This window comes from Mytilus galloprovincialis, chromosome 1, assembly GCF_965363235.1.
Source record: "Mytilus galloprovincialis chromosome 1, xbMytGall1.hap1.1, whole genome shotgun sequence".
NCBI classification, from domain to species: Eukaryota; Metazoa; Mollusca; class Bivalvia; order Mytilida; family Mytilidae; genus Mytilus; species Mytilus galloprovincialis.
In genome coordinates, this window is record NC_134838.1 from 71219120 (window position 1) to 71245977 (window position 26858).

At 32.6% G+C, this 26858-nt stretch overlaps 1 protein-coding gene across 1 annotated transcript; it reads left to right on the plus strand.

Moving 5' to 3' along the window:
* Nucleotides 1–25002, plus strand: LOC143082946 (polyunsaturated fatty acid 5-lipoxygenase-like). The gene is made up of 16 exons (XM_076259004.1): nt 1–87; nt 1487–1969; nt 6073–6117; nt 8456–8584; nt 9198–9295; nt 10206–10341; nt 10770–10865; nt 12332–12428; nt 13723–13840; nt 14111–14203; nt 14834–14894; nt 17317–17425; nt 20037–20128; nt 20474–20647; nt 21105–21268; nt 23878–25002. The coding sequence occupies exons 2-16, from the start codon at nt 1511–1513 to the stop codon at nt 23990–23992; spliced, it is 1986 nt and encodes a 661-aa protein (XP_076115119.1). The 5' UTR covers nt 1–87; nt 1487–1510; the 3' UTR covers nt 23993–25002.
* Nucleotides 25003–26858: the final 1856 nt, after the last annotated feature.

The following is a 26858-nucleotide window of genomic DNA, read 5'->3' on the forward strand; positions in this document are numbered from 1 at the left end:
CTTGACTGATTTTGTGCATTTTTATTCAAGGCGTGATAAGACAGTCACGGGCGGTGGATTTCAATTTGAAACAATAGTTGAAATAAGGTATAATAACATATTTATTATATTATTTATTTTTGGGGGAAAAGAGTTATGGAACTGCAATCAGCAAAGTTGTTACGTATATGTATCGTCAAATCAGATAATCCATTATGTACATAAATTGTTCATTTCAACGCTAGATATTATACCCCATTCTTGGGAAGAGTGCCATCATATTTATGGTTCAATCTAATACATTTTAAGATAATAAAATGTGTTGCTTTAGAATACGGTCAAATAACACTTGACTATAACATTAACTATCACTACGTCTATCACTAGCGCATTATCAGTCATAATGTCTTAGCGCGATAGTTTTTAATATAAATAAAATGTAATATTTTTTTTATTTAAATCCAGTTCTATTCTTACAAGCCTTTAAAAAAAAAAGGAAAATGGCTTATTCACACATGTGTTACTTGACACTGCATGTACATACAAAATAAAATCTAAAACATAAAGATATTCATTTGAGTTTAATGTACTGTGTCTAAAGTACCCCGGAAAAAATGTTTTGATTCGATTACATCTAACGTGCAGTACAGTGACGGATGACTTTCAAATAGATACAATTAACGATGTCTGTTTAACAATTTGTTGCTGTATACAATTGTAGAATACACATATTTTATAATGTGATATATTTTATTCTATTTTAACCGTCCGAGATACTGAAAAAATGCAAAAAGTAAAAATAAAATCAATACCAATCCTCCTAATTTTTTTGATTATGATTTATAAAACATATATGAATTATTTTCAAAAGTTCGGAGACGACTCCTAATTCGTACGTCGGTTGATACCGGTAGCAAACCGTGAAACATCTGATAAGGGATTCTGCGGGCGGCAAAATAAGAAAATCGCTCCAGACACAGCAACCCAAAAGTAACTTTTGATTTAGTAAAGCAGTACAGATTATTGCATGGCATTTTTCATTTCAGACCCTTCATTGCCCCGGGGTCATGATATCAGCCCGATTCGCAGACTCGAGAGCAGATATCGCGAACGAGGGCCGATAAAGGGTCTGATAAGAAAAATGACATGTAATGATCTTTAAATTATATACGTGTACGTCAACAGAAGAAATACAGAGAAGAACCATTTGAATTTCCACACTGTGTTGTCGTTTTTTAAAGGTCTGCCATGTTTTCTAAACGAAATTTCAAGAAATGCACGAAGTTGCATGCGATAAACGTCACGGAAAATAACGATAAGGCATGTGATAAAATATCGGAATCAGTCAATAAAGGTTCGTTTATCAGCCCGCCGAGGAAATGGTTCATAATCTGATTAATAAACATAGTAGTCCTTTCGTAACCTTTACATATTTTTAAATGTTATTGAACTGTTAAAATTAAGTAATATTTGATGCAAGTATATGATAAATTTCATTAATCAACAGGTAAATTACTCGTAGACTGTCAATATGGTGTCCTATAAAATATCAGTTAAAACTGGTGACAAAAAGGGAGCAGGTACCGATGCCAATGTATATATAATACTGCATGGAAAAGGTCCACAGACAAGCAAGTACAACCTTGATACGTTCTTTAAAAATGATTTTGAACAAGGCAGTATTGATGACTATACAGTTGATTCTGATGTCAACATACCCGAAGTTCAAAGAATCGAGCTATGGCGAGACAATTATGGTTTATTCAGCAACTGGTATTTAGATTGGATCGAGGTAACCAATGTGGAATCGGGCATCACGTCTATATTCCCTGCGATGAAGTGGATCAAAGCAGACCACCATTACATTTTTAACCACATAGACACATGTCTACCACAAGATGATCCCTTTAAACAAAAGAGAATGCTAGAATTACAGACTATAAAGAAAGACTATCAGTTACAAGTGAAAGTACCTGGACTCCCTGCTCAGGTATATGTAACATTTGCATAATTATTTAACCTGACAATTTGATATCAAACTTATTTGAACAGTTGGTTAACAAATATACGATTAACACGATTAAATGTGTTGGTGTAGTTCATTGGTGATTTTTCAAAAAACCTTATGACGAGTTAACAATTAATTGTGCTTTATAGATGAGAGCACGTGAACGGCTATATGTTTTCAAAGGCCCAAACAGAAGACAAGTGTAACATCAAATAAATATCTAAATATTATTAAAGCGAAGTCTAACACATTAATAATATCCGATCAAAGGTCGATCTTTCATTTTTGCTGGTGTGTTTTGTACGTGTGACGTTTTGTGTTTCTTTGGTACATATGACGTGGATCTGTACTTTTAAACGTCCAACCATTGATTATGTTAATGTTCTATTATAATGCCATTGTGTTATTGGTCTATTATAAATGTGAAAATACTTTGAACGACAAAATTATTTTACTCGCGTAGTGGTATTAACCATAATGTGGATTCTCAAAAATTCTAAAGAACTTCTGGATAATTTAAAATCTCGGTCTTTTTTCTGTTATTAGTTCTAACAAAAACTTTTGATTTTTCAACCCTGTAAACCGCCATTCCCCATTATAATTTTGAAGATATGTTGAACGACAAAATTATTTTATATTTCTTCCTGTGTGACGTTTACATTTTCTTAGGTCAAACACGTGACTACACTAAGAGTTGATGTGAATGCAGTAACATGACTTCAAATATTTCAATCCTTTATGGGTTGATTTAAAATACATATATAAGTAAGCAATGAATGTGGTTGTTAAATTTGATAGATACTTTTTGTGATTTGTTAAATACTTGTTTGTTTTGGGAATGTGACACAGTGATGACTGCTGTAACCATATTTTGACAATGTTACCTATTATGTCTGTTTTGACCACGCATCGTTGTAAATATAAGGGAATTTGATGCGACTGTCATACAAGTGAGAGGTTTAGCTCTATAAAACCAGGTTCAATCCACCATTTTCCACATTTGAAAATACCAAGTCAGGAATATGACAGTTGTCCATTCGTTTGATTTGTTTTATCATTTGATTTTACCATTTGATTAGGGACTTTCCGTTTTGAATTTTCCTCGGAGTTCAGAATTTTTGTAAATTTACTTTTTTCTTAAGAGCAATATCCATTCGGAACCAACGTATTGAAAATTTAGATTGGTAATAGCTTCATTTATTCAAGTTTAAAATCCAAGTACCACATCGAGTATGCCAATCCAAAATAGCGAAAAGATCATAATCATAAGGAGCAATTAATTAAAAGTTTGTACCGGTGGGCAAGTAAATAAACTCATCATATACCAGGATTGAAAGTTTATATTTACGCCATATGTGCGCTTCGTCTACAAAAGACTCATCAGTGACGCTCGAATAAAAAAATGTTAAAAAGGCCAAAAAAAGTTCGAAGTTGATGAGCATTGAGGACCAAAAATTCCTAAAAGTTTTGCCAAATACAGCTAAGGTAATATATTCCTGAGGTAGATAAGCCTTAATTTATCAAAAATTAAAAGTTTTGTTAACGGTTGATGTATATAATTATGAACATATGAATGAAAACTCAAGTCAACACAGAAGTGTTGACTCATGGGCTGGTGATACCCTCGGGGAATTAAAACTCCACCAGCAGTGGCATCGACCCAGTGGTTGTAAGTGAACTCATTATAGAGACCAGGATTAAACTTTTACATTTACGCCATACGCGCGTTTCGTCTACAAAAGACTCATCAGTGGCGCTCGAATAATTTTTTGAATGGCCAAATAAAGTACGATGTTGAAGAGCATTGAGGACCAATGATATTATAAGTTATATGGTTCGCTACTGACCCCCTACGGATGCATAGAGGGTTAGTAAAATCCATAGGTGGTGAGGCCGGAGGCCGAATCCCCTATGGATTCAATTCACCTTCTATGGATCCGTAGGGGGTCAGTAGTTAACCGTATAACGAATTTATCGTACGCTGGACTTTTTCTGCTGCGTTTTGTTGAAAAATAATCAAAGAAACACAACAACATAAATAGATGACGTCACCATTACCACGTCACGAACCCCCTATAAAATTTACTAACCCCTACTATAAGTTATATGGTTCGCTACTGACCCCATACGGATCCATAGAGGGTTAGTAAAATCCATAGGGGGTGAGGCCGGAGGCCGAGTCTCCTATGCATTTTATTCACCCTCTATGGATCCGTAGGGGGTCAGTAGTTAAACGTATAACGAATTTATCGGACGCTGGACTTTTTCTGCGGCGTTTTGTTGAAAAATAAACAATGAAACACAACAACATTAATAGATGACGTCGCCATTAACGCGTCATGAACCCCATATGAAACTTACTAACCCCATACGGTCTCATACGGGGTCACCACGTGACGGCATTTAACCAATCACAACGTGATAATTCATCTGTGGTCCGATAAGGTCTCATAGGGGTCACCACGTGACGGCGTTAAACCAATCACAACGTGATAATTTAGCCGCGGTACGATAAAACTTATATTGGTTGCAATGAATTACATTGTTTTACTCTCTGACGTCATACAACAATAGGCGTTGTCAAGACGTCGATTACGGCGGATCAAAAAAAAAAATTGTGAATGCGTAGAAAAAAGATATAGTTCCTTACATGTTTTATATTAATTTCTTTAAAAAAAGCCATTTGCAAATAATTTAATTTTGGATGTAACGCGTCTTCTGATTGGCTGACGTTATTTTGTTATGAGCTCATAGACATAATTTAGTCATGTGACCGTGACGTCATCAACGTTTTTAAGGTTTTCTACGGTTTAAAATGGAATTTAGAATTAAATTATAAGAAATGGCTGTAATATTTTTTCTGTCTATGAAGAAATAACATAAAAAATGTTGTGCACACTGTTAAATAACCCGCTACGCGCGTTATTCAGTGTGCACCAAATTTTTAATGTTATTTCTTCATAGACAGAAAAAATATTACAGTCATTCCTTAAATGTAATAAAAAGAATAATTAATTAAAGAATTCAAATATCGAAAAATATTCAACTACGCGCATTCGTGAATTAATGTGTTGTTCGGTCACTCGTTGAATATTTTTCTTTATTTGAATTCTTCGATTAGTTATTCTATAAAAAATAGTAAAATATTGACTGCCATCAATTTATTGAACATGTCTATGATCAACCCAGCCAATAGCTTACAGTTGAAGGCCAGTATAAGATGGTCAAATGGGAGCGTAAAATGCAATGAAAGAACCAGTATATAAATTAACATGAACCGTGCTTTAAAAACAAAACCTTTCTGCACAGAGTTCTATGAATAAGTACTGCTCTGACTTTCAACCATTCTTAATATAGCGATAAAAAGGTTGAAACAATATCTTCTGAATTAGTTACACGCCCAGAAGTTGCCAACGCTAATTGAATTTGAATATCAAAGAGTACATATGGGTAGACCTTTAACATTATACAATAACTTTTTATATTTCTATGAACTGAAATTTTATCTATAGAACTACGTTTTGCTATTGAAAGCATTTCGATTCAAACATGCAATTTCAATGTTTGTGTCCGCTTCAAATGATATCGCTTAACAAAATGAAATCATTTGCACCGTAGACTAACTTTATTTTTTTGTTAAGTATGTACTTTTTTTTCAACAAATACTAAAAATTTGCAAAATTCCGTCTAAGTACGGTTTGAGGCTTTCTATGTTTGTTTATAAATTGTGCATGCCCTTATTGCGCTTAAAATCAATTTGAAGAAAACTTTTAGAATAAACATATATAATTATGACAAATGGCTAAGAGTTTTTTTTTGTATAGTTGAAAGTTGTGTATATCGTATAAACATCAAAACCGTCAAATATGACGATGTTCAGTTAGGTTATGTAGTACCTCGGCATGTCCTTCTCAATGACACAACGTGTTCATTAAAAAAAAATCATCTCATTAATCAATTATGTTTAAGTTTAATTGTCTTTCCTTCCTTGTTATATTTTTACAATGAAAACAATAATTTTGAAAATGTGCAATATACTGTTAAAAGAACATTAAATATGATATATGTACATTAATATTTTGCAGGTTAAAGATTTACCAGACGATGAAAGTTTTTCATTTGATTATAAAGTGAGTATATTTATAAAAATATAATATAAAACTTGCTTGTAAAAATGATTAGTTAAGGTAGATCACAAGTATATATTTTTTGAGACAGAATTTTTTTTATAATTTGCCAAAATAAAGATTTTACTATGCTCTTTCCAAATATTTAATAAAAAGTATAGGTCACCGTGCTATTTTACAAGCTATGAGGCGTTGAAAATTGCCAAATTTTGGTAGGTTTGTTCATGAAATTACACATTAGTGTGACTAAAAAAAATTCTATGAGATAGAATTTTGAAATAAATTGTGAGAAGAAAGGTTTCATAATATGTTTTAAGAAAATAAAAAGAAAACAAGGTGTCACCGTACTTGTTTTCTGGCTACAAATAAAAATAAAAAATTCCCCTATTAGCCCAGTATAAATTTTGTACTAAAAGAGTTATCTTCCCTTAAATGGCTCATTTGAAAATAATGATTTTAAAACCAAAAAAAATTATATTTGTTAAAATATTTTGAATAATACGATTAATTAACAAGTTTTCTCTAAATAGAGAAAACAGTCTAACCATTGAATTGCAAATCTGTCTCCAAATTTGCAGATTTAGGAAAATAACTAGACCGATTTTGTACTGTGATTGTACAATCCAAGATGGCGGTATACCATGAATCTACCAATCGTAACTACTCGGCCATTCTCGCTATGCAGTACAATAACCTCGTATGCACTACGGAGAAATTCTTCTTAAATTGTTGGCCGGAATTGTAGTGATCCGCGACACAAAGAAGTTCTATCCTCCAGGTGGCGCTATAATTTGGTTACATATCACAGAGTAATCAAGAACTTTAACTCTGCCAAATATTTTGGCGCGAAAAAAGGAGCAAAGTAAATAAGTAATGGTAAAAAATTTGTACCATTCCAGTCGAAAAATTATAAAATTCAATCGGATCGGAAAATTTTCCGGACAGGAGCAAGTTAAATCAGTAGTGGTAAAAAAAATGTACCAGTCCAGTCGAAAAAATATAATTTTGAATCGAATCGGAAAATTTTCCGGACAATGATTCCTCCGCCTAATGCATACGAGGTTATTTCTTCGTGCAACCAGAAAAGCCGAGTAGTTCCGATTGATGAATCTACCTTAAGTTGTTTTATTACGGTTTCGATTGATACAATTTTGAATGTCCATGATGATTTGTTTTTTTTTAAGAACGTTGCGATTAAGATTTTGTTTTCTCCCCAATCTTTTTCTTTTAGGTCTTTTACGGTGCCTTGTTGTTCTGATATTAATCTATAGAATTGATATTATTGATCGTTATTGACCATGTGCTTACAAAAGTCACCTCCCAGTACGGTACTCTCTAGTAGGATCAATTGTTTATAATATTTTCATTTTATTTGATTCTGTCTTTGTATCTTTTTATATACATGTGTATCAATATTTGCCATGTCTGTTTATTTTGATCACACATTGTTGTCACGAGTCAAAATGATGGAACTCTATATGTACTGTCATACAAGTCAGAGGTTTCGATAGCTACACAACCAGTTTTAATCCACCATCCTCTACATACATAAATGACTGTACCTTGACAGTTGTTTTCCATTCGTTTGATGTGTTCGTGCTTTTGATTTTTTGATTGTTTTGATTAGGGACTTTACGTTTTGAATTATCGTTCAATCTTACTAACACATAATGTGCGGCATATAGCTCCTTCTACTGTTTGTCGAAGAACAAATTGTAATGAAGTTATGCTGCGTAACATAACTTGAAGTTATTGACAAGAAAAAACAAATGAGTTTGTGCTAGAAACTACTTCTTTTAACAGTCTATATTTCACATCTGGACTATTATGTCCCTATGTTGTTAGTTTGCATTTATTACCTAGTTATATACTTATTTTATTTCAATGCATGCGTGTCAATTTCAATTTTGTTTTATTTTAAAAAGCACAACAAAAGATTTCACTGCCTTAGTATAATAAATTAACTAAATGTCTTTGTCTTATAAAATAAGATGAAAATCGGAAATAGTTTCAAAAGTGATGTTATAAGAAAGTTTGGACATACCAACATCAAAATTCGTCTTTTCGTAGATCTATATCAGCTTGAAAAAAAAGAAAATTATCTTTTTTGTCATTTTAAGAAAAGAAAGCATGAAGAGTCATATCAAAAACAGTTCATTAGAATTGAGGTTCATGTGGTACACTCGATTAGTCTAATGTTCAATAATTCAAAGTCCTTTTAGGGTTAAAGAAAGTTGCATAATTAAGTAAAACTATTATTTAAAAAAATGGATTTTATATTTTTAAAAGATATTTAATTGAATGTTATGATTAACTGATAATGTCATTTATAATTAAACAGTTCAACATTGGCAAGAAGTTAACGATATTTGCACTAGAAAGTAAGAAATTAGTAATGGCCAATGGCTTCAACTGGAAGGATGTAGATGACGTCAAGACTGTGTATACGCCAATCTTTGGTGTTCCAGAGGTAACCTCTTATATCATTTTACCTTTGATCTCAATACACCATTCTGTCCTTCTTTAATTCGTTTTGGTTTCAAATTCTTAAATAATAAGATTTGATTTTCCTATGCGAGGGCAACACGTGTTTCGTGAATAACCTTCATCATGTTATGTTGTGGGCATATCAAAAGTTTGGGAAGCCAGGAGCAAATACATTAGAGATTACACTTTTTTTTCTTTGATGTGTCTTATGTACTGTTGTTGCTTCACGTTATCTGCCATGGTATTGTCACTGATAAAGACAGAATAGTTGCCTTGTCACATGCCATACACAAAACCCTTAACAATTATTGTAAAGTTTCTGTAACGACCAAAAAGTCTGCACTCTCTGCGCGGGATGACAATCTGACAATCAATTTATCGGCGGTTGATTTGAGCATTCGGGTCAAAAACAATGGCGTCGGGCATAAAAGCGGAGTATCAAAGTTATTGCAGACGAGTCAAGCAAACATGTATTTATAAGAAAATTTATGAACAGCTGATAATAGTGACACGGCAAATGGATAGACCGATAATACATTTCTTCGAAGAAGGCTTAACATGTTTTACAATAATTGTTATTAAGTCCTCTGTTTCAGAATTCAGAATATTTCAATGACGACGCAGATTTTGGGCGACAGAGAATTGCAAGTTTGAACTCTTTACTTATCACCTTGTGTACAGCAATCCCAGAAAAGTATAACTCTCAATTATTTTAAGAGTATAAAAGTTTGATAATAAAAACTTATATTTATAATTTAAAATTACCTTTGAACAAAGCAATTTAATAATATTTTAAATAAGATACTTATAACAATTTTTTTTCTAGAAGGGCAACATATTAAGTTTACACTTCCGCTATGTTAGGGTAAGGGTGATACGCTCTCTAAATGTCCAGGTCAAACAAGGCTGAAAATGAACATCAAGAAAATTGAAATCATGATGCTTAATGTAAACAAACCCGGGTCAGTTCTAAATTACTTGATGGAAAACATTACCAATTGTTTACACCTTCAATCACATTAGCACTACTGTAACAACGGATGTTGAAACGTTATCTAGTATTAAAAGAAGACTACCTAAGGTAAGGTGAGCTCTTAACAACCTGTATATGGAGATCTGCAGGACAATAGATCGACCAGACCAAACTCAAACTTAATAGCAGCTGTGATTTGCCTGTAATTATGTGTATATAAACATGTTGGAGAATGACAGATCAAGACAAAAACAGACTCTGTGTTCCGTACCAAAAGCCTCAGAAAAATTATGCGAATTTTTTATCCACAAAAAAATCTCAAACCAGAATCTTTCACCAGAAGCCAACAATAAGATATGGCAACTTCTATATTCAGAAGACGCTTGAGGTTGATTGGACATTTCCTACGGAAAAAAAAAGAAGATATCACTAAGACAGCACTTCAGTGGACTACAGAATGTAAAAGAAAGAGCGGAAGGATTATTGTTATCTTTATTGTTGAATCAGGAATGACACAAATCATCACGGAGTTAGCGTAAAATTACTTAGGAGTTTGGAAAGAGAAACGAAGTTTTTTTTAAAGTGTGACACAAACAACGTCATTTGCTTTAAGAAATTAATATCTTCACAGGTTTGGAGTGACTGAAGAAATGGTTAAGCCATTTTTGGAAGGCAAGACTTTAGAAGAAGCCATGAAAGAAAAACGACTTTTCATTATTGATTTAGCGCTTTTAGAAGGTTGTCCTGCAAAGACCGAGGACCTTGTTGTAAGTAATATTGATATTGGTTTATTACTTGTTCAGATAAAATAAGCGATCAGATCTATCGAACTAAGCTCGACTAATGTTACTGTCAAATCCGAATTGTTTGAATGTATTACACTGTGCATCAGATATATGCACATTTTATTTTATTTTTGGTAAATAGATATTCATCTTCATGTAGTAGATGGTTGTTGTTGTTAATCTTGTTGATCTCTTGACGACTGATAGGATTGAAGACTAATTTCGATATTTGTATTTCCTGTGCTCTTTCACTAAATTTATCACTAACACATTATGAATAATAAATGTTTGAGGACGATATATTTTACATTATAATGGCTCTGCGGTAATTGTATATGCATATGTTGCTGCATATTATTCTATTTTATTTGTATAATGTTTGAATATAACTTGCTCTTTTATGTTTGTAGATAACTTGCCCATTTAGCTTGTTTTATTTTAACAATGCCAATCATCTTATGCCAATAGCTATACAGTTATTTCAGCAAAAAGGAACAAATAACCCAGTAAGTTGATAATTTACTTTCCATATCATGTCCTTTCATTGTATATCAGGAAACATATTCGTTAGTTATTTGTTACTATAGTGATTAAGAATATAAATTAATTTTTACTACTGTACCTCAATTTTTGACTTTTTTATGCCCCACCTACGATAGTAGAGGGGCATTATGTTTTCTGGTCTGTGCATCCGTTCGTTCGTCCGTCCGTCCGTTCGTTCGTTCGTTCGTTCGTCCGTCTGTCCCGCTTCAGGTTAAAGTTTTTGGTCGAGGTAGTTTTTGATGAAGTTGAAGTCCAATCGACTTCAAACTTGGTACACATGTTCCCTATGCTATGATCTTTCTAATTTTAATGCCAAATTAGAGATTTTACCCCAATTTCACGGTCCACTGAACATAGAAAATGATAGTGCGAGTGGGGCATTCGTGTACTGAGGACACATTCTTGTTACCCATTATGTCTGTTTGTTTTGCTCACATATTGTTGTCAATGTAATGGAATTTTATATGACTGTCATATAAGTGAGAGGTTTAGCTAGCTATAAAACCAGGTTTAATCCACCATTTTCTGTAAAAGAAATTGCCTAGACCTAGTCAGGAATATGACAGTTGTTTTCCATTCGTTTGATGTTTTATCCTTCAATTTCTTCATGTTTCGCTTCATAGATTAATTATAGAATAACTAATCGAAGAATTCAAACAGAGAAAAATATTCAACGAGTGACCGAACAACACATTAATTCACGAATGCGCGTAGCGCATGAGTTAATTATCAGTGTTGTTCGGTCACGACTTTAATATTTTTCGATATTTTAATTCTTTAATTAGTTATTCTTTTTATTACATTGGCAAACGGCTTTTTTTTAAAGAAATTAATGTAAAAACATGTAAGGAACTATATCTTTTTTCTACGCATTCACAATTTGTTTTGATCCGCCGTTATCGACGTCTTGACAACGCCTATTGTTGTATGACGTTAGAGATTGAAATAACCACGTTTATTTCACATGTGAAATTATCGGTTTTTATTTAACTGGGAAATCAACGTAATTCATTGCAACCAATGTAATAAATCATTTTATTAAATAATTTAAAGTTTATTATTTATAAGATGAATGGTCTTTTCAATATGATTTTATTTGAGGATATCGAAGATAATGACTACAGTCAGTCTTTTTCATACACTATCAAAGTTTGAAACGAACTTTATTCAATTGGAGTCTACAATTTTCCATTTTTAATTTAAAATATATGTACTCAAAAGTGCATATATGTTGAGATTTAAACTGTTCACAAGAGGAGGCTTTTCTTTTCTTTTGTGGACCTAAAATGTATGTACCAATATGCCGGCAGCACCTATACATGTTATATAAAAATATTTATTTTGACACGGTATACTGACGTCCAGCTATTCAATTGTAATGCACGATAAATAGTTTGACTTTTACATATTTTCTTATTATATATTACAGGTCTTCTTACCATCAGATCCTGAGTACACGTGGATGATGGCAAAGATGTGGTATAATCTGGCTGAAGCTCATTACCACCAAGCTTTAACTCATTTGAGTAAGTAGGAAAACATTTTACATTAAACATGCTTTGTTATATGCGATACAAGATTTAACAAACTCTTAATTATGTTAAATAAAGGCAACAGTAGTATACCGCTGTTCAAAACTCGTAAATCGATGGACAAAAAACAAATCGGGGTAACAAACTAAAACTGAGGGAAACGCATTAAATATAAGAGGAGAACAACGACACAACATTAAAATGTAACACACACAGAAACGGACTTAGCATTAGACAAAATCCGATGAGAACAACAAATATAACATCAAAACCAAATACATGAATTTGGGATAGAAAAGTACCGTGACACGTCTTAGTAGTAATGTGAATTCATACTCAAATATAAGAGAAAACAAACGACACAACGTTAAAATGTAACACACACAGAAACGAACTATAATATAACAATAGCCATATTCCTGACTTGGTACAGGACATTTTTTAATAAAAAAAATGGTTGATTGAACCTGGTTTTGTGGCATGCCAAACCTCCCGCTTTAATGGCAATGTTAAATATAACATTAAAATGACAACATACCATTACAGGACTACAATGTACATAAATAGGAGAACATATATGACTAAGAAACACATGAATAATAGCTAACAAAAGGCACAAGGTTTAAATTCAATACACCAGAAGCGCGCCTCGTCCACACAAGACTTACCAGTGACGCCCAGATATAAAAGTTCGAAAGTCAAAACAAGTACAAAGTTGTACAGCACTGAGGATCAAAAGTTCAAAAAGGTTGTGCCAAATACGGCTAGGGTTTTCTGCTTGGTATAAGAACATCCTTATTATTTAGAACAATTTATGCTATTGCAAACAGTAAATTTTATTAATCAATCAATTTAACACTTTGAATCATTTTACGTCAGGTTTTATTCTTCATAAAAAGCGGAAAAAACCTTTACATAGACATTTAGCTATTCTGTAATTCTGTAGTGTAACTACCTGTTTGACGAGATATAAGACCAAAAGAAAAATACAAAGTAAATTAAAAAAAGCTCCCATTAACAACAATATAGAATTGAGTGCAATCATAGCAAATCTTCTAAAATCTAACAGTCCTAGTCAAACGCACCTGTCACGTGTGCAAGAATCGAACTCACAACATCAGTATTGGTAGGCTAGTGATACAGAGATAAGACTTCTTAAACCACTTGGCCACCCTCCCCCCCAAAAAAAAATGAAAAAAATTTGAATTAAACATTCTAATATGAATAACTTAAAACCTCAAAGATTAAAGAAAACGTGCATAAATAATTACTGTTGTTTTCGTTTCAGATCTCACCCATTTTATGATGGAAGGAATATGTGTTGCAACAAAGAGAAACCTTTCACCATCACATCCTATTTGTAGATTACTCACTCCTCATTTTATGTACCTGATCGCTATCAATTTGTATGCATTTTTCTTTCTTTTAAATGAAATATTTAACTCACATTTCTCCAATACAAAATCTTAAGGGATTTTGATAGTTAATATTAAAATAAGAACAGGTTACATGTACATCAACTCTGTGTATTTAACTTTTTATTTTTCTTCTAAGTTCTATTTTAGAGGTGCATGTTAAAGAAAACTATATTTTAGTAGTAAAAAATGTAAAAGAAAAGAAAAACGTCCTGATAACGTGAATTATCAAATAACTTTGGTTCTTGCATTTAACTTCAGCCTTGGTCTTGGAACTTTAATTAACCCAGGAGGTCTCTTTGACAAAACTTCAAGTGGTGGAATTAATGGTGCCTTCTTCTTAATGAGAAAAAGGTGAGAACAGTTGCTATGATATATAGATATTAACAAAAAAAATTAAATAAAGAAAAAACGAATAGAAGAGTTTTTTGCATTGCCTGTAAAAAAAATATTTTGTTGATAAAAGATGACGAAGATACCAAAGGAACATTCAAACTCATAAGTTGAAAATAACCCGACAATCCATGGCAAAAAAGACCAAAATTCAGTATCACAAACGTAACTGTTAAAGAAAACTGAAGACTTATTAACAAGAACCCCGCCAAAAACCGGGGTCGATTTCAGTTGCTCCGAGAAGGCAAGCAGAATCTGCTTCACATATGGCAAGCGTCGTGTAGTTCATGCAAGTCCAAACACGTGCGGTAAGTCGTATTCCTGGAAAATGTGAGATTGAGGTCGCGACGATTGGCAAATATTCTTCATCATCTGTGAACAGATATCTCATAACGCTCAACCAAAATATGTCGGTGTTCCCGTAAAATTTAACTTCACCACTATATGTGTAATACACATGTATGCTAGTGTATACTATTTGTATATGTTATTTGACTTCATTTGTTTTTGTTTCCACAATGTGTCTTCTTCAAACATTTCAACGGTAAAATACTAGTATTATATAATTCTTTTCCAATTTTCTTCTTACAGCATGGAGTTTTGGAGATTGGATACACATGGAACTTTACCAGAAAATCTAAAGAGCAGAGGGGTGCGTTATAATGAATGATATTTAATAACATTCGATTTCGCACGAGTTAATTAAGCACAAAAATCGGAATGAGATTCTAGTATTGACAAATAGAGGGGAGAATAAAAATTTAAGAACTTCATCTTCTGCTAGGGTAAAAGAACAAAAAAAGGATAAATACTTATGTCACATTCCACGAACGTTACACAAAAAGGAAAAAAATAAGTAGTACAAATCCTTTAAAAAATATTACAAGGGTTAACAAAAATGATTTCTAAAGAATTCCTTATAAAAATGACCTGAAAGAATGAAGAAATGTTTTTAAATAAAGGCAACAGTAGTATACCGCTGTTCGAAATTCTTAAATCGATTGAGAATAAACAAATCCGGGTTACAAACTAAAACTGAGGGAAACACATCAAATATAAGAGAGCAACGACACAACAGAAACACTAAAATGCAGCATACACAGAAACGAACTATAACATAACAATGGCCATTTTCCGGACTTGGTACAGGATATTTTAAGAAAAAATGTTGGGTCGAACCTGGTTTTGTGGCTAGCCGAACCTCCCGCTTTTATGATTTCTAGAGAAATCCTTATAAAAATACCTGAAAGATTGAAGAAAAGTCTTTAAAAAAGGCAACAGTAGTATACCGCTGTTCGACATTCTTAAATCGATTGAGTATAAAAAAATCCGGTTTACAAACTAAAACTGAGGGACACAAATCAAATGTAGGAGAACAACGACACAAAAAAAAACAATGAAATGCAACACACACAGAAACGAACTATAATATAACATTGGCCATTTTCCTGACTTGGTACAGGATATTCTAAGAACAATGGTGGGTTGAACCTGGTTTTGTGGCTAGCCAAACCTCCCGCATTTATGGCAATGTTGACTGTCCCTTCAGTATCTTTGTCCCTCTTTTAAATATAACATTAGAATGACAACATTACATGACAGGACTACAATACAAATGAATGGAAGAACATACAGGACAGACAAACACAAAAATAAATAATAAAAATCATGGAAACAAAAACTTACCTGTCATACAATAACTACTTTACTTGTTTTCTAAAACGTATTTACATTCACAAAGATATTGAACAATATATAATTATAGTCTCACTACGACAAATCTAAAAGAAAAAGTCGTTTCTTATTCAGTACTGAAGCTGGATTTTGCAAACTGCTAACCTTAGCTAGAACTTACCTTTATAATAATACTAAATGCATGGTGTATTTTCTTGTGGATCGCTCATTTACTTCAAGTATAGTGAAAGTACTAATACTTTCTGTCACATATCAATGTCGAGTAAAAATAAGTTCTCAGATAAAATGAAACATAGCTTCTTGGAATTTTATAGATAGCTTTATACATTTTTTATGCCCCACCTACGATAGAAGAGGGGCATTATGTTTTCTGGTCTGTGCGTCCGTTCGTCCGTTCGTTCGTCCGTCCGTCCGTCTGTCCCGCTCCAGGTTAAAGTTTTTGGTCAAGGTAGTTTTTGATGAAGTTGAAGTCCAATCGACTTCAAACTTTGTACACATGTTCCCTATGATATGATCTTTCTAATTTTAATGCCAAATTAGAGTTTTTACCCCAATTTCATGGCCCACTGAACATGGAAAATGATAGTGCGAGTGGGGCATTCGTGTACTGAGGACACATTCTTGTTTTATCATGGTTTATCAACTTCCTGTTTACTTAATACCTTTAGGAAGGAATCCATTAAAATCACAGTTGCTCATTGCAATTTTGTGGTTGCTTTTATTACATTATTTAACAACCAAAATTTAAAAACACAATGTTATTCCAAATAAAGGTAACAGTAGTATACCGCTGTTCAAACGTCATAAATTCTAAAAATATTCTTGTTACAAAAAGCTTCCAAAAATTTAAAACACTATTAGTGGACAACTATGAGTCGTCACTACAAACGCATGTAACTAGAAAAAATTAGAAATATACGTTATTTTATTGAAGAGCTGACGTTTAATTATCATGAAGGAACGAAAAACTTAAAAAGATTGGAAAGGTCTTATCGCTAATGTAATGTTCTATTGTACTACGACAAATTAAATACAAGAGAATCAGATTGAAATATTTGCTGTAATCGATAAATAAAATCTTTATTATGCCTGATTGTGATACAGTGGATGATTAGCCATTAAATTTGAAACTTAATTGTTTTGTTGAAAATGACATGAATGTCAGATATAGTTGTATTTATGCAAGTGATTTGTTATTGTTTTTTGAAACTCTTGGACGTAAACAAAAAAAAAACCTAATGTACAGCAATAAATGTTTTACGGATACATTATCTGCGTGAGTCTGCTGTTTGTTTATACATTGACCACAACATATTTGATTTTGACAGCATTATGAAATTAACGAGACGCTGCTAAATGCCCACCTGTTTTCTTTTCAGGTTCTTGACCAGTCTGTTTTAAAAGATGCCTACCATATGAGGGATGATGCTCTTCTCCTTTATGATGCTATCAAAACTTATGTTCAGAATTATGTGACTCACTATTATTGTAAGTCCTTTTTAATTCATTTTGATAAGTTTTACTGTTTACAATAGGTATATAATTCAACTTTGGTTTTCAATTTTTTTAACCATTGTTTTCATTTTTGCACCTCATTTCTAACATGTCTCTAATCAAACTAAACTGTGGCAACATTATGGTTACAAGAGCGCAATTATTTGTTTACATATTACCGGCAAGTTTTTCACCCCAAGATGGTACTCAGAATAGAATCCTATACGGATTCTGATTGGTTGATACATGATTGGAATTACATTTAATCAAAAGCTTATCCAATAAGATATAAAAATTGCCGAAAATCATATTCACATTTTACGAAGTATAGAAAATATCTTCCATTTCTGTCGGAGCCATTAAAAATATACTTTTTTCATTAAGCGTAAAAAGTAGACGATCTTTTTCAACTGCATTTTAAGTCAATTTGAGCCGCATGACCCTATATATTTTTTTGGTTGTAATGCAACACTGGCATTTCTAGTAACAGGAACTTCTACCCGTTTTTCCCTAGTTAGTGTAGTCTTTGAGAGAAAAAAACACTAGTGGTACCCTATGGAAAATGCATTACGAATAATTGCGCTCTGGTAACCTATAGAGAAATAACACTTTTTTTTAATAAGGCTTTGAAAAATATCAAAATTAGTCATTTTGCTCGGGGAAAATGTGTAACAGTGTGAAACGGGGTCAAATGGACTTTTCATCAACGTGAATTCATGCTATAGTCTGTTTCCTATTTGTATTTATTTCTATATCTAAATCTAGGGTAGGCTCGAATGTCGACAAAGTTTGAAGAGAATAGAACGTTTTTGTGATATCTACTGATTTTATCGGAAAAAGCATGTATTTATCTTGAATTTGAAGTTAAATTTTGGTTTTTAACCATAATGACCGTGTCTCAGTTGCTGTTCTAGCAAAAAGCTAATTTCGTGAAAATTGGCCAAAAGGGTTCCTACACAAATACCAACGATTTAGTTAAATTGCAAAGTAGAAAAATTAATCTTGACATTGAATACTGTAGTCCAAGAATAGTTTCGCTTGCCAAAGTAGTAATATTATCATATTTTCAAAATTTGGAAAAACTTTAGTCTGTTTCAAAAACGTGTTTTTTCAAGAAATGGTTTCATATAAAGCCATTCTTCAAAATTCGATGTAGCTTTTCCATATCAGGACGGTTTTGTCGACAAAATGATCAGTGCTGGATGAGCTTCGAAAAATAACATTATCTTCATGTCTCTTTGACCAGTACCATATTTGGTGAAAAAATCAGTTCCAATTTTTGGCCTGACCGGCGTGCAAAAACTAGTTCTCCAAATTCAGAGAGTAATCAGATAATGTTTTGAAGATGTGATATTATCTAGATAGACGCTAGCGCAACTTTTGGCCCGGGCGCTGAATTTTCGGAATTTCTTTTCACTACCCTATAGGTTACAAGAGCGCAATTAATGGTTTTCATTTTACCGGCAAGATGGTACCCAGAATAGAATCATATACGGCGTTTGATTGGTTGATACAGGATTGGAATTACAGTTAATCAAAAGCTTATCCAATAAGGTTTAAAATTGCCGAAAATCATATTCACATTTTACGAAGTATAGAAAATATCTATTTTTTTCTTGTTGAGAATAGACGAGAAAAAAATACAGAACACTAGTGGTACCCTATGGAAAATGCATTACGAATAATTGCGCTCTTGTAACCTTATGTGTTCAAAAAGTAAGATTTTGAACACGTGACTTTCATACGTGACTGTCTACAGTGTATCATTAACACTTGCTTTCCGATTGTGTTTGTGGTCAGGGTATCTATGATGACTGATTTTCAGTATTCATGTTTTTACAGTTTTATTTTTTTGAAACAGAAAAGTGTCTTTCCAATATGATTATGCTAGTTTGTTTTTTTATTAGATACATCATCAATAGCAATGTATATTGTTCAAATGTCACCAACAGTGAATGGTACATTTTCTAAGGGTTATATTAATTTATTCACGACATCTTATATGTTGTAAATAAAGGCAACAATAGTATACCGCTGTTAAAAAGTCATAAATAGATTTAGAGAAGACAAATTCGGATTACAAACTAAAACCGAGGGAAACACAGCAACTATAAAAGGAAAACAACGAAACAACAGAAACACTGAAATGAAAAAAAACCCCAAACACCTTGCAAACGATAAAGCTACATATATAGAAACGAGCAATTAGATTAAACGGTGGGTTGAACTTGGTTCTGTGGCTAGCCAAACTGCACGCTTTATGGCAATGTTAGGTATACCGCTAAAATTACCACATTACATGACGGTAACATTTTTGTTGAGCCAATTGGTTGTACCAAAGTACAAAAGAGGGACAAAAGATACCAGAGGGACAGTCAAGCTCATCAAAATCTATGAGTTTGACTGTCCCTCTGGTATCCCTCGCCCCTCTTTCATAGATCGATAATATTGCCCTGGCTAACAAAGAAAAAGACAAACAAGCAAATTATACAAATGTATTACACACGACACAACCTAGAAAACTAAAGAGCATGATTATTTTTTAGACGTATAAGAATAACTCAGAATCAATAGTTATTAAAATTTGAATTTGTTTGTGTTTTAGCTGTAGAAGGATCACTAAAGGCAGACTATGAAATACAGAACTGGGGCGCAGAAATTGTTAAGAGCAGGGATGATGGTGGTGTAGGAATTTTGGTTCGTAATTTCTTTTTATATAATATATATATATGATATTGTCTTTTGTCTTTAATATACTATTTTCAAGTGGTCGTTTTATCAATGAACCAATTCATACATTGTTACAAAACTACATTTTTGAAAAACTAAGGCTTTGTCTACCTCAGGAATGAATTACCTAAGCTGTATTTGGCAAAATATTTAGGAGTTTTGGTCCCCAATGCTCTTCAACTTCGTACTTTATGTGGCCTTTTTACCTTTTTTGATTCGAGCGTCGCTGATGAGTCTTTTGAAGACGAAACGCGCTTCTGGCGCATATACCAAATCCTGGTATCAATGATGAGTTTATTTACATCTTTGCAGGGAGTTCCAAATGACGGCAAATTTGAAACAAATGACCAGTTAGTGGTGACATTGACAGCCATTATCTATACATGCAGTGTTGCCCATGCTGCAGCTAACTTCCAACAGTATGATGAATACGCAGCTCCATTTAGAATGGCATTTACTATGCATGGAGTTCCTCCTAAGGATAAGGTAAGGCGTGTCATGTATCTCTAGTCGACAAAAATAGTAAAACATAATTTTGAATCCGCAATGCTCTTCAACTTTGTATTTGTTTGGCTATATAAATATTTTGATATGAGCGTCACTGATGAGTCTTATGCAGACGAAACGCGCGTCTGGCGTACTGAATTATCCTGGTACCTTTGATAACTAATTAACATACTAAAATATGTCAAGCAAATACTTAAATACAATTTAAATTTACCTAAATTATGTATAATAAACAATAGGTGACATTACATAAAATTTATGAAAGATACTATAAAAAATCAGAAACCCCATGATGGGAGTGAAGGATGGATACATGAAAACAGACCACTGAAGAAAAAATGATATTACTCGCTCATACAACAGATATAAATGGACTAATTAACAGCATTTACATATTAACTTTCGAGAAACCTTTTTTTTAAATTTGAAATTTTAGAGTCAAGTTGAGATTGAAACCATATTGAAGACTATTCCTAACAGAGCTGAGCTTCTCGAGCTAATGTCAATTACAAAAGTGCTTAGTGAGAAAGCAACACAAAGTCTGGGTGATTTTGAGAAGCAGTTGATTGTAGATCCACCGGCTGTAAAAATTGTACATGAGTAAGTTAAGACTTAAGTCAGAGTTCATATCTAAGATTATTTTTTTCTTACAATTTAAAAAATGTTATGGGTATAAGCAATAAAGTTAACATCTTGATGGATAACCTATTTGATATTTGCCTTTAAAACATATGAGAGGTTTAGCGCTATCAAACCTGGTTCAATCCTCCATTTTCTACATGTGAAAATGCCTGTTCTAAGTCAGGAATATGACAGTTGTTGTCCATTCGTTTAATGTGTTTTATCATTTGATTTTGCCATGTGATTAGGAACTTTCCATTTGACTCGGAGTTCTGTATTTTTGTGATTTTACTTTTCTCTTAATCTTTTTCACAAATCTATAAAAGCAGCTTGATTAATGACTGGGAAAGAAATGACTTCTTACTTCTATTTTAAAATTTTTTTTATTCGAAAATAAACATTGAGGTATTTTTTTTACATAGGAAACATCAAATCAAATGTAACACACTGATTTCGACGCACGCCATTTTCTAGCATATCGTTGTTTAATTGACAATGCAACAAGTATTGATATATACTGTATGTAATACCATTTTATAAACATGCTAAACATGTGGTAAATTAATATAAAACTATGAAATTTTATCATTTTACGTATAAAAATTACCATAATTTCGGAACAGATGATTAAGCTTACTTTTAATGGCTAAACTATTATCTTTAAAAAGTATAACAGGACAAATTTTAAACAGCAGTTAAAAACTAAATCAACCACAAAAAACATACTCTTCAGAAAATAAATAGACGAACTAAAAAAGGCCAACAACAATGTACAGCACATTATCATGACAGCCTGGTTTGCTACAGAATCAACATGTGTTAGGGTTAAACTAATTTAACATGCGCACAAACTTGTAATGAAATTCCGCTGAGTAACTGCAAATAACACTTTATAAATCTTATGTGTCAGAACCGTATTAAAAATATAAATAAAGGCAACAGTAGTATACCGCTGTTCAAAACACATAAATCCATGGACAAAAAACAAAATCGGGATAACAAACTAAAACCGAGGGAAACGCATTAAATATAAGAGGAGAACAACGACATAACACTAAAATGTAAAAGTTATGCACAAATGGTTAGTAAAGGTTTTTTAAGTATAAATAGAGAAACAAAAAGAGATTGAAACTCATCGGAATATCATGCATTCTATATACAAAGTGAGACCAGAGGCTCTTCCCGCTGTCTATATAGAAGCACTATCGAGGGATAAGTGTGAAGTCCAGTAATAAGTCAAATAAGAGCCCATGTGTTATAAATTATAAAAAGCATCAAGGCATATGGTGCCTATAAAACGAATAAATCGTAAATCGTGAATAATTGAAAAGGACGTTTTGTTGTCTCATTTGTTTTTTCTGACTCTGTAATCTATAGAAATGAATATCATCGATGTAGGAGAGAGCAATGAGTAAATGATAAATTACTTCGTAGTATACATTGAGATTAATAAACTTTAAAAAAAAACAAACTTGCGATTTCATATTAACTTCCAATTACTAAAAAGTAAAATCACAAAAATACTGAACTCCGATGAAAATTCAAAACGAAAAGTCCCTAATTAAATGGAAAAATGAAAATATTAAACACATCAAACGAATGGATAACAACTGTCATATTACTGACTTTGTAAGGCATTTTCTTACGTAGAAAATGTTGGATTGAACCCGGTTTTATAGCTAGCTCAGCACTCTCGCTTGTATGACTGTCGCATCAAATTCCATTATATTGACAATGATGTGTAAACAAAACAAACAGACATTATACATTGTAGGTGAAAGCGTCATAAATAGGGGTACAAAAATATATAATTTGCTGAGTTTCAAAGCATAAGTTTAACACTATAGTACTGATGTATACTTTTATCTATATTTTTAATGGTTGGGAATCTCTCCTTATACTTTGGAACTATTGCGATAATTGATACTATATTAAATTATCAGAAACATAACACAAAATATTTCATTATCGAATATTATATTCACATTTCTGTGTGCAATCAAAGGCAAATCATATAAACTAGGTAATGAATAACTAAACAGAGAAATGAAATGCACTGTTTACTGTAACAGGTTTAAGGCTTCGCAGGAAAAACACCCAATAAGTGTAGTACAAGTAGGAAAGAGATACCAAAGGGACATACACACTTTTAGTACTCTATTATGTTTTATTTGAAGCATGTTTTCGTTTTGTGTTCTCAATTTTATCCCAATGGTCAATCCCATGGGATTTTGCCCTGTCCCATTGGATATTGAAAATCCCATGTTTTTCTAAATCAAGTTACAAAATATATATAATAATAACAGGAGAAAAGCAATGAAATTATTAAATCCCATGTAATTCCGCACACTTTGGTTATATTCACGACACTGCAGCTGTAAGGAGAGGAAGGAGTTTTGTACTGTAATCTTGTGTGACATCGGAGTTTTTTTACTTGTAATTCTGTATACCATCTGCATTCAGAATCATTAGTTTAAATACAAAAATAAATAATACCAATGAAATAAAACTTTGAACTGTTTTCAAGATACTAATACTTTTTTCTTTTGCTGTCTGTTTAGTAATTCGCCATCTTCTTGCCATTGTAGATTTCGACAAAGCTTAAGGAATATTGGTAAAACAATTGACGAGCGCAACAAAATACGGGAAAATCCATACGACTGGCTTCATCCAACAGCAATACCGAATGCCATTAGTATTTGAAGTTTCTGTCTGCGTTATTTTAACTAAAGAATATCGTACAACATGCACGAATTTCTGAGTATCTATTTATTTGTCAATGTGGTCTTAAACTATATGATTTATCTGAAATGTGTATTTATATGATAAGCACAATATTTCTTACTTATTGAAGAATAAAAAAATGAACATAACATTTTATATATGGCATGCCGTTCGAATCCCTTTTCTGGATTTACCTTTGTCAGGAACGCTAAAAGTTAAACTTTTTTTGGTGTCAAATGCAATTGAATTTTTTAAAAAAACATGAGTTAATTCTATTAAAAAAGTAGCTTACTCGGAAAGGTATTAAGTAGCATTGCAGGTGTTGAAAAGATTATAGCTGATTTGTATTAATGATAGATATGGTAAACAAAAATAGTAGACCTAGTTTTATATTTTTGGTTTGTTTCCTATTTTGATTGAAAAGAACTGGTTATCGTTGTTCATCGTTAGTTGTCATGATGACAAATGTGCATTAAGCTTAGATGTGATGCAAAAAGACGCGCTTTCATCCCGTCCCCTTTTCCCCCCAAAAGACCTCCCGAATAAGACTTATTTCCTGATTTATACTAACATGAGAAACACATGTACAACGGGTGCCACATGTGGTGCACCTGTGATCAAACCCAGTTTTTGGTGTGGTACGTATTTTGTGTTCTGTTTTTTGTCTGTTTGCTTTTTCTTGTTTAGCCATGGCGTTGTCAGATTGTGTTTAACTTGTCATATTGAATGTTCCATTGGGATATTTCGCCTTTTTCTTTTATAATCTAAAGGTACTACATATATTTATCTACACTTACTAGGTATTGTACAACATATGAAAATGCCATGATAATTTTTTGCCAATTTAAAAAAAAAATAAATGTATCGGAATTAGCAACTGACGACTAGTATCACGTACTGTCATTGACGGTCATTAGTTATGAACAACAACATATTGGGCATTATGTTTTCAGTTGTATCTCCAATAAATCAGAATACTAAAACTTAAATGACTTTTTCTGTTCTTCTGGTATGGTTATATCCAAGACTATTGAGGTGGAGTAGATAGTGATCGATGAGTTGGTTTGTTCGTTTGTTCCACACTTAAAATACCCGCAAACTAATTAATATCAGAGATTGGATTTATGTAAAACCTAAATATAATCTTAAATACCTTATAAAATTCTATTTCAAGTTAAGATCAAATGGTGTTTTGTTGATTTCTTAAAACAAAACATTGGCTTGCCTTCGTTTTATTATATGACTATTTATGAATGACAATTTTGGGAAACGTTTCGTACAAAATGTCATTGTGCTTCATCTGTTATACTGATAATTCTTTTTCTAATCTAACCAAAGTTTCATAGGAATTGGTGAAAGTAGTTTTAAGCTATAGTCTGAAAACTGCAGCCCCCACCTCTTTTTATCCAAAACATTAAATCTGAAATTTCTAAAAATCGAGAGGGAGCTTACATCAATAGATATTTATTTATAAACAATTCACCGAAGTTTCTTGTGAAATTGTGACAGCAGGTTGTAGTTATTGTACCACCTCATCATGTCAGACAGACGATCAAGACAACGGTATACCATAAATTGTTCCGTCTTATAACACAGGCGTATACAAATGTATACAGCTGAAATCTTAACTCAATAATAGTTTTAGTGACGTTTGACTGATAGTTAAAAGTACTATTATCAATAAAACTGTTAAATTGGGGTAAAGAAATTGTAAGAAACCTATAAAAAAAAGTATTCTTGAATTAATCTAGTGACTTAATTCTTCAATTCATTTAGTGACTTAAAATTCTTCAATTCGTTTTTAGTGATGCTCTTCAACTTTGTACTTGTTTGGTTTTATAAATATTTTGATATGAGCGTCACTGATGAGTCTTATGTAGACGAAACGCGCGTCTGGCGTACTAAATTATAATCCTGGTACCTTTGATAACTATTTACATCACTGGGTCGATGCCACTGCTGGTGGACGTTTCGTCCCCGAGGGTATCACCAGTCCAGTAGTCAACACTTCGGTGTTGACATGAATATCAATGATGTGGTCATTTTTATGAATTTCCTGTTTTCAAAAATTTGAATTTTTCGAAAAACTAAAGATTTTCTTATCCCAGGCATAGATTACCTTAACCGTATTTGGCAAAATTTTTTTGGAATTTCGGATCCTCAATGCTCTTCAACTTTGAACTTGTTTGGCTTTATTAATATTTTGATATGAGCGTCACTGATGAGTCTTATGTAGACGAAACGCGCGTCTGGCGTACTAAATTATAATCCTGGTACCTTTGATAACTATTAATACACTGATCCCTGTAATTAAGGGAATGAACATGGGATGATTCTCGCTTCTCTGTCCTTGTACATTTTTTTTGGTCAGTGAGGTAGTGAGGCATACATTATCCCTTGTTTCCATCTCTCTTCATATGGTTCCTGTCCCTGTAATCGAGGGAAGAACATGAGATAGTTTACACTTCCACACCCCTTTATACAGCTAACAGTAACAGTTTTGTAGACTATTGAACATATATATATAAAAAAATATATATAAAAAGAAAGGATTGTGTACATGTAAATACACCTAGTTCAGCAATTACCCTGTCATTGGTACATGCATTTCATCATGATTGCTATTTACACAGTGTGACCTCTTACACTTGCGATCGGCCAGAATACATAATATTCAGTCTAGTCGAATCGATGGTGAAGGGGTATTCAGAAAAATTACAAATATCAGATCATATATTAAATGATACATTCACGGAAGTGGAGAGAAACCATATTTTTTAAAGCAGGTTTTTAATATAAATTCCCTGATGGAGATTAAAAGAGGGACGAAAGATACCAGAGGGAC